The sequence below is a fragment of the Pristiophorus japonicus genome, unplaced genomic scaffold (genome assembly GCF_044704955.1).
Source record: "Pristiophorus japonicus isolate sPriJap1 unplaced genomic scaffold, sPriJap1.hap1 HAP1_SCAFFOLD_1082, whole genome shotgun sequence".
NCBI classification, from domain to species: Eukaryota; Metazoa; Chordata; class Chondrichthyes; family Pristiophoridae; genus Pristiophorus; species Pristiophorus japonicus.
The window spans coordinates 1629-15055 of NW_027250737.1; the positions used below are offsets into that span (position 1 = coordinate 1629).

The window sequence follows — 13427 nt, forward strand, 5'->3', positions numbered from 1 at the left end:
TCTCTCTTCCCCCCCCCCAGACTCTCTCTCTCTGAGCCGCAGACTCTCTCTCTCCCCCCCCCCCCCCAGACTCTCTCTCTCTCTGAGCTGCAGATCCTCTCTTCCCCCCCCCCCCCCCCCCCAGACCCTCTCTCTCTCTCTCAGCTGCAGATTCTCTCTCTTCCCCCCCAGACCCTCTCTCTCTCTGAGCTGCAGACTCTCTCTCTTCCCCCCCCCCCCCCCCCCCCCAGGCCCCCTCTCTCTCTGAGCCGCAGACTCTCTCTCTTCCCCCCCCCTTCCCCAGACCCTCTCTCTCTCTGAGCCGCAGACTCTCTCTCTTCCCCCCCCCCAGACTCTCTCTCTCTGAGCCGCAGACTCTCTCTTCCCCCCCCCCTTCCCCAGACCCTCTCTCTCTCTGAGCCGCAGACTCTCTCTCTTCCCCCCCCCCTTCCCCAGACCCTCTCTCTCTCTGAGCCGCAGACTCTCTCTCTTCCCCCCCCCCCCTCCCCAGACCCTCTCTCTCTCTGAGCTGCAGACTCTCTCTTTTCCCCCCCCCCCCCCAGACCCTCTCTCTCTCTGAGCCGCAGACTCTCTCTCTTCCCCCCCCCCCCTCCCCAGACCCTCTCTCTCTCTGAGCCGCAGACTCTCTCTTTCCCCCACCCCCCCAGGCCCTCTCTCTCTCTGAGCCGCAGACTCTCTCTTTCCCCCCCCCCCCTCCCCAGACCCTCTCTCTCTCTGAGCCGCAGACTCTCTCTTTCCCCCCCCCCCCTCCCCAGACCCTCTCTCTCTCTGAGCCGCAGACTCTCTCTCTTTCCCCCCCCCCCCCCAGGCCCTCTCTCTCTCTGAGCCGCAGACTCTCTCTTTCCCCCCCCCCCCTCCCCAGACCCTCTCTCTCTCTGAGCCGCAGACTCTCTCTCTTTCCCCCCCCCCCCTCCCCAGACCCTCTCTCTCTCTGAGCCGCAGACTCTCTCTCTTTCCCCCCCCCCCCCCAGGCCCCCTCTCTCTCTGAGCCGCAGACTCTCTCTCTTCCCCCCCCCCCCAGGCCCCCTCTCTCTCTGAGCCGCAGACTCTCTCTCTTTCCCCCCCCCCCCCCAGGCCCTCTCTCTCTCTGAGCCGCAGACTCTCTCTTTCCCCCCCCCCCCCCAGACCCTCTCTCTCTCTGAGCCGCAGACTCTCTCTTTCCCCCCCCCCCCCCCCAGACCCTCTCTCTCTCTGAGCCGCAGACTCTCTCTTTCCCCCCCCCCCCCCAGACCCTCTCTCTCTCTGAGCCGCAGACTCTCTCTTTCCCCCCCCCCCTCCCCAGACCCTCTCTCTCTGAGCCGCAGACTCTCTCTCTTTCCCCCCCCCCCCCCCCCCAGACCCTCTCTCTCTGAGCCGCAGACTCTCTCTCTTTCCCCCCCCCCCCCCTTCCCCAGACCCTCTCTCTCTGAGCCGCAGACTCTCTCTCTTCCCCCCCCCCCCAGGCCCCCTCTCTCTCTGAGCCGCAGACTCTCTTTTCCCCCCCCCCCCCCCTCCCCAGACCCTCTCTCTCTCTGAGCTGCAGACTCTCTCTTTCCCCCCCCCCTCCCCAGGCCCCCTCTCTCTCTTCCTCTCCCCTCTCTCAGCCGCAGCTGACACTCTGCCAGTCTCAGTGTCTGATGTAAAGCACCATGGGTAACTGGCTGGTGATTGCTGGGAGCACTGTACAGTCACATGGGTTTGTAAAGCTGTGGATCCAGTAAACTATCTATTGCTCTAAAATGTTCCGCCTTTCCCTGCTGACCTTTTCTGATTATTCCTTGCTTGCAGCATATCAGAAGCTTCAGACTGAATTCGGTAAGTTGTTGGTCGGTAAACTCGAGCTTCATTCAGTGTGTGCGCGGTCACATCTGGTTCAATTCGAGTCTGGTTATTGATCGTAAAATCGTCCTCAGTTCTGGGACATTGCTGGTTGCCTTACTTTGGGGACTGTGTCCCCTCAACTAAAACTTCGATACAGAGCCTCAGGCTCGTCCGGCTTTCCCGACAGTCGGATCCTGTCGTGAGAGTCGTGACTGGAAAGTCCGGCTTGATGGAAAACTGCCGGAGCATCAATCTCGCGGATTCAGCAGAGATTTTGAGAGCCTGGCATAATTCATGTCTGTAATGTATTTGCTTTGTGGGTTCTTTGCTGAAGAATTTATAGCTGCACGTTGCTGTAAGAACGAGTTGGTTTATCAGCAAAGCTTTAGTAATCACACTACACATTACCAGTTCATCCACCAGCCTCACCGTGGACCCCCCCTCCCCCCGAAACCAACTGGCTGGGGTTTTATTGAGTCTTGTGAACATCATGTGACTGGCTAAGCCACTCCCAACTCAACAGCTCTACAAACCTGTGAGCAGCCTCACCATTATGGTGCATACATTACAATGTCAAACTCTACAGATTAATTTCTAGTGAGATGATCGTGTGAGGCTGCCCACGGCCCAGTTAATGCCCACGGGCAAGATCTCCGACTGGCCTCCCGACGGTTAAACCGGCCTTTGCGGATTGGACGGCCACTCGAGAATCCGCCCGATCTTCATTTCCCTCCATTTCGATGGAGATGGAAACCCGGGTGTATTCTGTGGCAGGAGGGTGATCCGCAGGAGGCAAGTTGAAAATCTCGCCCGCAAGTTCGCTGTCGTACATCAAGATGTCGATGGAGTTGAGCGAGGAACTTCAGAAAGTCGCTCCATGGAGCCACCTGGTGGGTAGAGCCCAAGAGAGGCGTGAGTCTAGGGCCCAGAAGAGCCGAGGGCCCAGGGGCAGCACGGGCCCAGCCCACACTGCGATATGTGAGCGCACTGGGTCCGTGCAGCAGGGCAGGTCTCCAGCCGTCCTGGTTAACCCTTGCCACTGGATAAAGGCCGAGCTCTGTCAAGCCCGTGTGGTGGCTGATGTGTGACGGTCACCACACGTTAAAACAATCCAGGCTCAGGCATCTTCCACCCTCCAATTGGAGTTCAGGCCTGGAATATCGGCTCCGTCCCTGAAACGCCTGTGAATTCATCCCTTTTTGGCGTGGAAACAAGTCATCCTCGCTTCGACAGATTGCCTGTGATGATGATGATGATGATGAGAGCCTGAAGTTACACTGTGACAGTTGACATAGCAAAATTGAATGGGTGATGTTGACATAGCATTTTGCAGTGGTGATCAAAAATGGTGACCAAGAAGAAGTAAGAGTTCAGGAAGTCAAACCCGACAAGATTTATTTTATAATATGTTGATTATTGCTGCCATTAATTAAAAAAAAACAATCTTTGTTAACGAAGATAAACTCTGCCATGAAGGGGAAGTTCTGTTATTAAAGTCAGGTGTACTGAAGGGGTTTATTGATACGTTTCCATTTCTGTCCTTTTAGAGCAATGGAGACCCCTTGTCCAGTCAGGTACGTTCCCCAGTGCGAATGTACATCACAAAGGGATGGTAGCTTATTCGAATTTGTGCGGGGTTTTTGCCTGTCTTAATCTCCACCTTTAGTTAGTGTGTAGGGAGCGCTCTGGAGGGGGGTAAAAAAATTCACAAAAGCATTCGAAAAACATTGCCAACACCCTTACAACATAAGTCGCTGCAAAAATATAAAAGAATAAAAACTGGAACTTACATTTTTTGCAATCCAATCACCGCGGCCGGCAGGACTGGACCGCTGTGTTTTTCCTGGCGCTCATCGAGGGGCGCGTTTCGGGCCGTACGGGTCGGGTGTGAGTCAAAACTACTGACGGTGTCGCGATGCGAGCCGTTGCACGCCCGGTGTAACTCTCTCTGACGGTGCTTCTAAGCACCGTCGCAAAAACCGACCCGAAGGTCGTGACCGGACACAAAAGAGCTCACTGCTCCATTTGTCGCCGCGGAGGGTCGCAAACAACCCGAAAATCCATCCCTATGAGAGTGTGCATTGGGCAAATTCTAAGAGGTGTGTGTGTATTCTTGTGAATTATATTAGCTAGGTGTGTGTGCATTGAGCAAACTGTAAGGTGTATGTGTGTGTGCGCGCCTGTGAATTGTAAAATAAAAACATAAGAAATAGCAGGAGTCGGCCACACGGCCCCTCGAGCCTGCTCCGCCATTTAATACGATCATGGCTGATCTGATCATGGACTCAGGTCCACTTCCCTGCCCGCTCCCCATAACCCCTTATCCCCTTATCAGTTAAGAAACTGTCTATCTCTGTCTTAAATATATTCAATGTCTCAGCTTCCACAGCTCTCTGAGGCAGCGAATTCCACAGATTTACAACCCTCCTGAGAGAAGAAATTCCTCCTCATCTCAGTTTTAAATGGGCGGCTCCTTATTCTAAGATCATGCCCCCTAGTTCTAATCTCCTCTATCAGTAGAAACATCCTCTCTGCATCCACCTTGTCGAGCCCCCTCATAATCTTATGCGTTTCGATAAGATCACCTCTCAGTCTTCTGAATTCCAATGAGTAGAGACCCAACCTTCTCAACCTTTCCTCATAAGTCAACTCCCTCATCTCCGGAATCAACCTCGTGAACCTTCTCTGCCTCCACAGCAAGTATATCCTTTCGTAAATATGGAAACCAAAACTGCACGCTGTATTCCAGGTGTGACCTCACCAATACCCTGTATAACTGTAGCAAGACTTCCCTGCTTTTATACTCCATCCCCTTTGCAATAAAGGCCAAGATTCCATTGGCCTTGCTGATCACTTGCTGTATAACCTTTAATGTTTCATGCACCAGGACCCCCAGGTCATACTGTACTGCAGTAATGTTTCTCCATTTAAATAATAACTTGCTCTTTGATTTTTTTTCTGACAAAGTGTAGGAGCGCTGTTTGTGAGTTATATTAGCTAGGTGTGTGTGCATTGAGCAAATTGTAAGAGGTGTGTGTGTGGGAGCGGCAACTTGTAAAAGGTGTGTGTGAGTCTATGTGTTGTAGGTGGTCTGTGTGTCTGAATGAATCGCAAGAGCTGTGTGTGAGTGAATTGTAGGAGCTCTGTGTGTGAGTGCCTTTAGTCTCACCAACTCCCATCTTTCAACCTATTTGATTTGGATGATCCGACCAGGAGTTAAACCCCCAGCCAACATGGCTCTTGGGGGTCAATGGACATGAGCCTTCCCACCGGGTCAAGGGGCAGCCCCTGGGTCCTTCCAAACGTTTAACATTTACCCCAGGTCCTTGGGCTCGCTATAAGCAGGGATGCCCTTTGATGGTTGACCTGTTTGAGAGTGTTGGTATGAATTATTAATCCTCTGGCCTTCATGCCTTCTGTTTTTTTTCCAGAGTGGGACAGGATAAGAACCTCTGCAGGTAAGATCCTCAGGCAACAGACTACGCCGGGAACTTGCGCTGTTTTTAGTCCCAGTGCCACAGTCATACCGCTGAGGGAGAGGGATGATTAGACATTGATACTTAATTCATTCTAGGGATGTGGGCGTCACTGGGAAGGCCAGCATTCTTAGTTGCCCCTTGCGAAGGTCATGGAGTCGTAGAAATTTACAGCATTTCGGCCCATCATGTCCGCACTGGCCAACCAAGAGCTACCCAGCCTAATCCCACTTTCCAGTTCTTGGTCCGTAGCCCTGCAGGTTACTGCACTTTATGTGCACATCCAAGCACTCCTTAAATGTGGTGAGGGTTTTCCCCCCTTCCACCCTTTCAGGCAGTAAGTTCCAGACCCTCATCTGAGTGAAAACATTTCTGCTCAAAACCCTTCTAAACCTCCGACCAATTACTTTAAATCTATGCCCCCTGGTTGTTGGCCCCTCTGCTCAGGGAAATAGTTCCTTTTGCCCCTCATAATTTTATACACCTCAGTTAAGTTTCCCCTCAGCCTTCTCTGTTCTAAGAAACCAACCCCAGCCTATCCAATCTTTCCTCATAACTAAAATTCTCCAGTCCAGGCAACATCCTCGAAAATCTCCTCTGTACTCTCTCGAGTGCAATCATGTCCTCCCTGTAATGTGGTGACCAGAACTGCACGCAGTACTCCAGCTGTGGCCGAACTAGTGTTTTATACAGTTCAAGCGTAACCTCCCTGCTCTTGTATTCTATGCCTCGGCTAATAAAGGCAAGTATTCCGTATGCCTTCTTAACCACCTTATCTACCTGGCCTGCTACCTTCAGGGATCTGTGGACCTGCACTCCAAGGTCCCTTTATTCACCTACACTTCTCAGTGTCCTACCATTTAAGGTCTATGTCCTTGCCCTGTTAGCCTTGTGATGGTGGACCTTCTTCAGATGGCATTTGGTGTGGGACTGCAGTTGCATATAGGCTGGGTAAAGGACATTAGTACTAGATGGTTTTTTAATGACAATCCCACAGCTTCATGGTCCAGAATTTTATGTCCCTTTTTTTTTAAACTGACTTCAAATTTTAAAAGTGTCCTGTTGGGATTCGAACTCACGTTCCCTGGATTATTCGTAAAACCTCTGGATTACGCGTCACTACACCTCTGTATTTAAAGAGCATTCTTCGCGGCCTACATGACAACACTGCAGAAGCACTGCCAAGGATGGGCTACTGAAGTGTCGTAATGTAGGCAAATGTGGTCAGACATTTCGCACACAGTAAGGTCCCACGGGTTATTAGAGGTTTTGACCGAGGGATGAATGCTGGCCAGGAGACTGGAAGAAACCACCCTCGCCCCCTCCCCCATTCTTTTTCAATTAGCGCCAGGGGAATCAGACAGAAAAAAGGTGATTTGGTTTTAACTTCTCGCCTCCGACAGTGCGGCGCTCCCTCAGTACAGCCCCTCCGACAGTGCGGCGCTCCCTCAGTACAGCCCCTCCGACAGTGCGGCGCTCCCTCAGTACAGCCCCTCCGACAGTGCGGCGCTCCCTCAGTACAGCCCCTCCGACAGTGCGGCGCTCCCTCAGTACAGCCCCTCCGACAGTGCGGCGCTCCCTCAGTACTGCCCCTCCGACAGTGCGGCGCTCCCTCAGTACTGCCCCTCCGACAGTGCGGCGCTCCCTCAGTACTGCCCCTCCGACAGTGCGGCGCTCCCTCAGTACTGCCCCTCCGACAGTGCAGAACTCCCCCTCCGACAGTACAGTGCTCCCTCAGTACTGCCTATTCGACAGTGCAGTGCTCCCTGAGTACTGCCCCCCGACAGTGCAGTACTCCTCCTCCGACAGTACGGTGCTCCCTCAGTACTGCCCATCCGACAGTGCAGTGCTCCCTCAGTACTGCCCCTCCGACAAGCTGCGCTCCCTCAGTACTGCCCCTCCGACAGAGCTGCGCTTCCTCAGTACTGCCCCTCTGACAGAGCTGCGCTCCCTCAGTACTGCCCCTCTGACAGAGCTGCGCTCCCTCAGTACTGCCCCTCCGACAGAGCTGCGCTCCCTCAGTACTCCCCCTCCGACAGTACGGTGGTCCCTCAGTACTGCCCCTCCGACAGAGCGGCGCTCCCTCAGTACTGCCCCTCCGACAGAGCTGCGCTCCCTCAGTACTGCCCCTCCGACAGAGCTGCGCTCCCTCAGTACTGCCCCTCCGACAGAGCTGCGCTCCCTCAGTACTGCCCCTCCGACAGTGCAGCGCTCCCTCAGTACTGCCCCTCCGACAGAGCGGCACTCCCTCAGTACTGCCCCTCCGACAGAGCGGCACTCCCTCAGTACTGCCCCTCCGACAGTGCGGCGCTCCCTCAGTACTGCCCCTCCGACATTGCGGCGCTCCCTCAGTACTGCCCCTCCGACAGAGCTGCGCTCCCTCAGTACTGCCCCTCCGACAGTGCGGCGCTCCCTCAGTAATGCCCCTCCGACAGTGCGGCGCTCCCTCAGTACTGCCCCTCCGACAGTGCGGCGCTCCCTCAGTACTGCCCCTCCGACAGTGCGGCGCTCCCTCAGTACTGCCCCTCCGACAGTGCGGCGCTCCCTCAGTACTGCCCCTCCGACAGTGCAGAACTCCCCCTCCGACAGTACAGTGCTCCCTCAGTACTGCCTATTCGACAGTGCAGTGCTCCCTGAGTACTGCCCCCCGACAGTGCAGTACTCCTCCTCCGACAGTACGGTGCTCCCTCAGTACTGCCCATCCGACAGTGCAGTGCTCCCTCAGTACTGCCCCTCCGACAAGCTGCGCTCCCTCAGTACTGCCCCTCCGACAGAGCTGCGCTCCCTCAGTACTCCCCCTCCGACAGTACGGTGGTCCCTCAGTACTGCCCCTCCGACAGAGCGGCGCTCCCTCAGTACTGCCCCTCCGACAGAGCTGCGCTCCCTCAGTACTGCCCCTCCGACAGAGCTGCGCTCCCTCAGTACTGCCCCTCCGACAGAGCTGCGCTCCCTCAGTACTGCCCCTCCGACAGTGCAGCGCTCCCTCAGTACTGCCCCTCCGACAGAGCGGCACTCCCTCAGTACTGCCCCTCCGACAGAGCGGCACTCCCTCAGTACTGCCCCTCCGACAGAGCTGCGCTCCCTCAGTACTGCCCCTCCGACAGTGCGGCGCTCCCTCAGTACTGCCCCTCCGACATTGCGGCGCTCCCTCAGTACTGCCCCTCCGACAGAGCTGCGCTCCCTCAGTACTGCCCCTCCGACAGTGCGGCGCTCCCTCAGTAATGCCCCTCCGACAGTGCGGCGCTCCCTCAGTACTGCCCCTCCGACAGTGCGGCGCTCCCTCAGTACTGCCCCTCCGACAGAGCGGCGCTCCCTCAGTACTGCCCCTCCGACAGAGCTGCGCTCCCTCAGTACTCCCCCTCCGACAGTACGGTGGTCCCTCAGTACTGCCCCTCCGACAGAGCTGCGCTCCCTCAGTACTGACCCTCCGACGATGCTGCGCTCCCTCAGTACTGCCCCTCCGACAGAGCGGCGCTCCCTCAGTACTGCCCCTCCGACAGTGCGGTGCTCCCTCAGTACTGCCCCTCTGACAGTGCGGCGCTCCCTCAGTACTGCCCCTCCGACAGAGCGGCGCTCTCTCAGTACTGCCCCTCCGACAGTGCGGCGCTCCCTCAGTACTGCCCCTCCGACAGTGCGGCGCTCCCTCAGTACTGCCCCTCCGACAGTGCGGCGCTCCCTCAGTTCTGCACCGCAATTGTCAGCCTCGATTTTTGTGCTCCAGCCTCTGGAGTGAGGCTTGAACCCACGACCATCTGATTCAGCGGTGAGAGCACTACTCACTGAGCCACAACTGGCATTCATACTTATGAGGAATGCCAGGGGGCAATGAGATAAATGACTGGATAATTTTTTTTTAGTGATGTTGGTTGAGGGATATATTTTGGCCCACGACACCAGGGGTAGCTCCTCTGCTCTTCTTCCAGTAGTGGCGATGTGATCTTTTACATCTACCCGAGAGAGCAAACGGGGCTTCAGTTTATCTACTCATCCGAAAGACAGCACCTGCAACAGTGCAGCAGTCCCTCAGCACTGCACTGGGAGTGTCAGCCTGGATTATGGGGCTCAAGTCTCTGGAGTGGGACTCAATCCACATGCTTCTGACTCGGGCGAGAGTGCTGCCCAAGAAGCAACTAGTTCCTCAAAATGCACAGCCTCACGACTGCCATGATCTCTTGATCTCGAGAGAAACCCACCTCCCCCTCCAAAACAAAAAGTCCGACTGAACCTTTCTAGATTGATTCCCGGGATGAGAGGGTTGTCCTAATGAGGAGAGATTGAGTAGATTGGGTCTATACTCTATGGAGTTTCTGAGGGGGATTGACAGGGTAGATTCTGAGAGGCTGTCTCCCCTGGTTGGAGACTCGAGAACCAGGGGTCAAAGTCTCAAGATAAGGGGTCAGCCATTTAGGACTGAGGTGAGGAGAAATCTGTTCACTGAAATACATGTGAATCTTTGGAATTCTCTACCTCAGCTAGCTATGGATGCTTAGTCAATGACTATTTTCAAGGCTGAGATCAATAGATTTTTGGAGTCGAGGGGAATCAATGGATATGCAGATCGGGCGGGAAAGTGGAGTTGAGGTCGAAGATCAGTCATGATATTGAATGGTGGAGCAGGCTCCTGGGGCTGTATGGCCTATTCCTGCACCTAATTCATAACGTTCTTGTGCTCTTTCCTAGTCACTGTGAAGCTGGACCCCAAGACGGCCAACTCGAGTCTAACCGTGTCTCCGGATGAGTTTAGCGTCCATGCCGGAGAGGTGCTGAATGTTGATGACAACCCGGAGAGATTCGACTCCGTCCCGTACGTGCTGGGATTGGGCGGGTTCACGGCAGGCACGCACTACTGGGAGATGGACGTGGGGACCAAAGCCTACTGGGACCTGGGCGTCGCCAACGGGTCGGTCCAGCGGAAGGGCATGCCCACCCTGTCCACCAAGGCCGGATTCTGGACTCTGGGGCGGGACGGGGAGCTGTATGCGGTAAGCGAGAAAGATCGCTCCAACATCACCGTGACGACCAGGCCTGCAAAGATTGGGGTGTACCTGGAGCTGGAGGCAGGGAGGGTGTCCTTTTACAACGCCGACAGCATGTTCCATCTCTACACTTTCAACAGCAAGTTCTCGGACAAAGTCTACCCCTTCTTCTGGCCTGGGTGGGACAGTGCACCGATAGCTATTTGCCCGGTCAAGAACTAGTCAACCGATGCCTCACTGACCATTTGCCTGGTCGAGAATGAGTCAACCGATGCCTCACTGACCATTTGCCTGGTCGAGAATGAGTCAACCGATGCCTCATTGACCATTTGCCTGGTCGAGAATGAGTGGCTTGAGCAGTGGTGCAGCAGGGAGGGATTCAAATTCCTGGGGCATTGGAACCGGTTCTGGGGGAGGTGGGACCAGTACAAACCGGACGGTCTGCACCTGGGCAGGACCGGAACCAATGTCCTAGGGGGAGTGTTTGCGACTGCTGTTGGGGAGGAGTTAAACTAATATTGCAGGGGGATGGGAACCAATGCAGGGAGACAGAGGGAAACAAAAAGGAGACAAAAGCAAAAGACAGAAAGGAGATGAGGAAAAGTGGAGGGCAGAGAAACCCAAGGCAATGAACAAAAAGGGCCACTATATAGCAAAATTCTAAAAGGACAAAGGGTGTTAAAAAAACAAGCCTGAAGGCTTTGTGTCTTAATGCAAGGAGTATCCGTAATAAGGTGGATGAATTAACTGTGCAAATAGATGTTCACAAATACGATGTGATTTGGATTACGTAGACGTGGCTCCAGGATGATCAGGGCTGGGAACTCAACATCCAGGGGTATTCAACATTCAGGAAGGATAGAATAAAAGGAAAAGGAGGTTGGGTAGCATTGCTGGTTAAAGAGGAGATTAAGGCAATAGTTAGGAAGGACATTAGCTTGGATGATGTGGAATCTATATGGGTAGAGCTGCAGAACACCAAAGGGCAAAAAACATTAGTGGGAGTTGTGTACAGACCTCCAAACAGTAGTAATGATGTTGGGGAGGGCATCAAACAGGAAATTAGGGGTGCATGCAATAAAGGTGCAGCAGTTATAATGGGTGACTTTAATATGCACATAGATTGGGCTAACCAAACTGGAAGCAATACGGTGGAGGAGGATTTCCTGGAGTGCAGAAGGGATGGTTTTTAAGACCAATATGTCGAGGAATCAACTAGGGGGGAGGCCATCTTAGACTGGGTGTTGTGTAATGAGAGAGGATTAATTAGCAATCTCGTTGTGCGGGGCCCCTTGGGGAAGAGTGACCATAATATGGTGGAATTCTGCATTAGGATGGAGAATGAAACAGTTAATTCAGAGACCATGGTCCAGAACTTAAAGAAGGGTAACTTTGAAGGTATGAGGCGTGAATTGGCTAGGATAGATTGGCGAATGATACTTAAGGGGTTGACTGTGGATGGGCAATGGCAGACATTTAGAGACCGCATGGATGAAGTACAACAATTGTACATTCCTGTCTGGTGTAAAAATAAAAAAGGAAAGGTGGCTCAACCGTGGCTATCAAGGGAAATCAGGAAAGCCAAGGGAGTGGCATACAAATTGGCCAGAAATAGCAGCGAACCCGGGAACTGGGAGAAATTTAGAACACAGCAGAGGAGGACAAAGGGTTTGATTAGGGCAGGGAAAATGGAGTACGAGAAGAAGCTTGCAGGGAACATTAAGACGGATTGCAAAAGTTTCTATAGATATGTAAAGAGAAAAAGGTTAGTAAAGACAAACGTAGGTCCCCTGCAATCAGAATCAGGGGAAGTCATAACGGGGAACAAAGAAATGGCAGACCAATTGAACAAGTACTTTGGTTCAGTATTCACTAAGGAGGACACAAACAACCTTCCGGATATAAAAGGGGTCAGAGGGTCTAGTAAGGAGGAGGAACTGAGGGAAATCCTTATTAGTCGGGAAATTGTGTTGGGGAAATTGATGGGATTGAAGGCCGATAAATCCACAGGGCCTGATGGACTGCATCCCAGAGTACTTAAGGAGGTGGCCTTGGAAATAGCGGATGCATTGACAGTCATTTTCCAACATTCCATTGACTCTGGATCAGTTCCTATCAAGTGGAGGGTAGCCAATGTAACCCCACTTTTTAAAAAAAAAGGAGGGAGAGAGAAAACAGGGAATTATAGACCGGTCAGCCTGACCTCAGTAGTGGGTAAAATGATGGAATCAATTATTAAGGATGTCATAGCAGCGCATTTGGAAAGAAGTGACATGATAGGTGCAAGTCAGCATGGATTTGTGAAAGGGAAATCATGCTTGACAAATTTTCTGGAATTTTTTGAGGATGTTTCCAGTAAAGTGGACAAGGGAGAACCAGTTGATGTGGTATATTTGGACTTTCAGAAGGCTTTCGACAAGGTCCCACACAAGAGATTAATGTGCAAAGTTAAAGCACATGGGATTGGGGGTAGTGTGCTGACATGGATTGAGAACTGGTTGTCAGACAGGAAGCAAAGAGTAGGAGTAAATGGGTACTTTTCAGAATGGCAGGCAGTGACTCGTGGGGTACCGCAAGGTTCTGTGCTGGGGCCCCAGCTGTTTACACTGTACATTAATGATTTAGACGAGGGGATTAAATGTAGTATCTCCAAATTTGCGGATGACACTAAATTGGGTGGCAGTGTGAGCTGCGAGGAGGATGCTGTGAGGCTGCAGAGCGACTTGGATAGGTTAGGTGAGTGGGCAAATGCATGGCAGATGAAGTATAATGTGGATAAATGTGAGGTTATCCACTTTGGTGGTAAAAACAGAGAGACAGACTATTATCTGAATGGTGACAGATTAGGAAAAGGGGAGGTGCAACGAGACCTGGGTGTCATGGTACATCAGTCATTGAAGGTTGGCATGCAGGTACAGCAGGTGCTTAAGAAAGCAAATGGCATGTTGGTCTTCATAGCGAGGGGATTGGAGTACAGGGGCAGGGAGGTGTTGCTACAGTTGTACAGGGCCTTGGTGAGGCCACACCTGGAGTATTGTGTACAGTTTTGGTCTCCTAACTTGAGGAAGGACATTCTTGCTATTGAGGGAGTGCAGCGAAGGTTCACCAGACTGATTACCGGGATGGCGGGACTGACCTATCAAGAAAGACTGGATCAACTGGGCTTATATTCACT

At 53.2% G+C, this 13427-nt stretch overlaps 1 protein-coding gene across 1 annotated transcript; it reads left to right on the forward strand.

The window, feature by feature from the left end:
- Positions 1–1666: 1666 nt before the first annotated feature.
- Positions 1667–13050, forward strand: LOC139241449 (erythroid membrane-associated protein-like). Its single transcript, XM_070870009.1, has 4 exons — positions 1667–1794; positions 3348–3374; positions 5232–5258; positions 9957–13050. The coding sequence occupies exons 1-4, from the start codon at positions 1719–1721 to the stop codon at positions 10472–10474; spliced, it is 648 nt and encodes a 215-aa protein (XP_070726110.1). The 5' UTR covers positions 1667–1718; the 3' UTR covers positions 10475–13050.
- Positions 13051–13427: the final 377 nt, after the last annotated feature.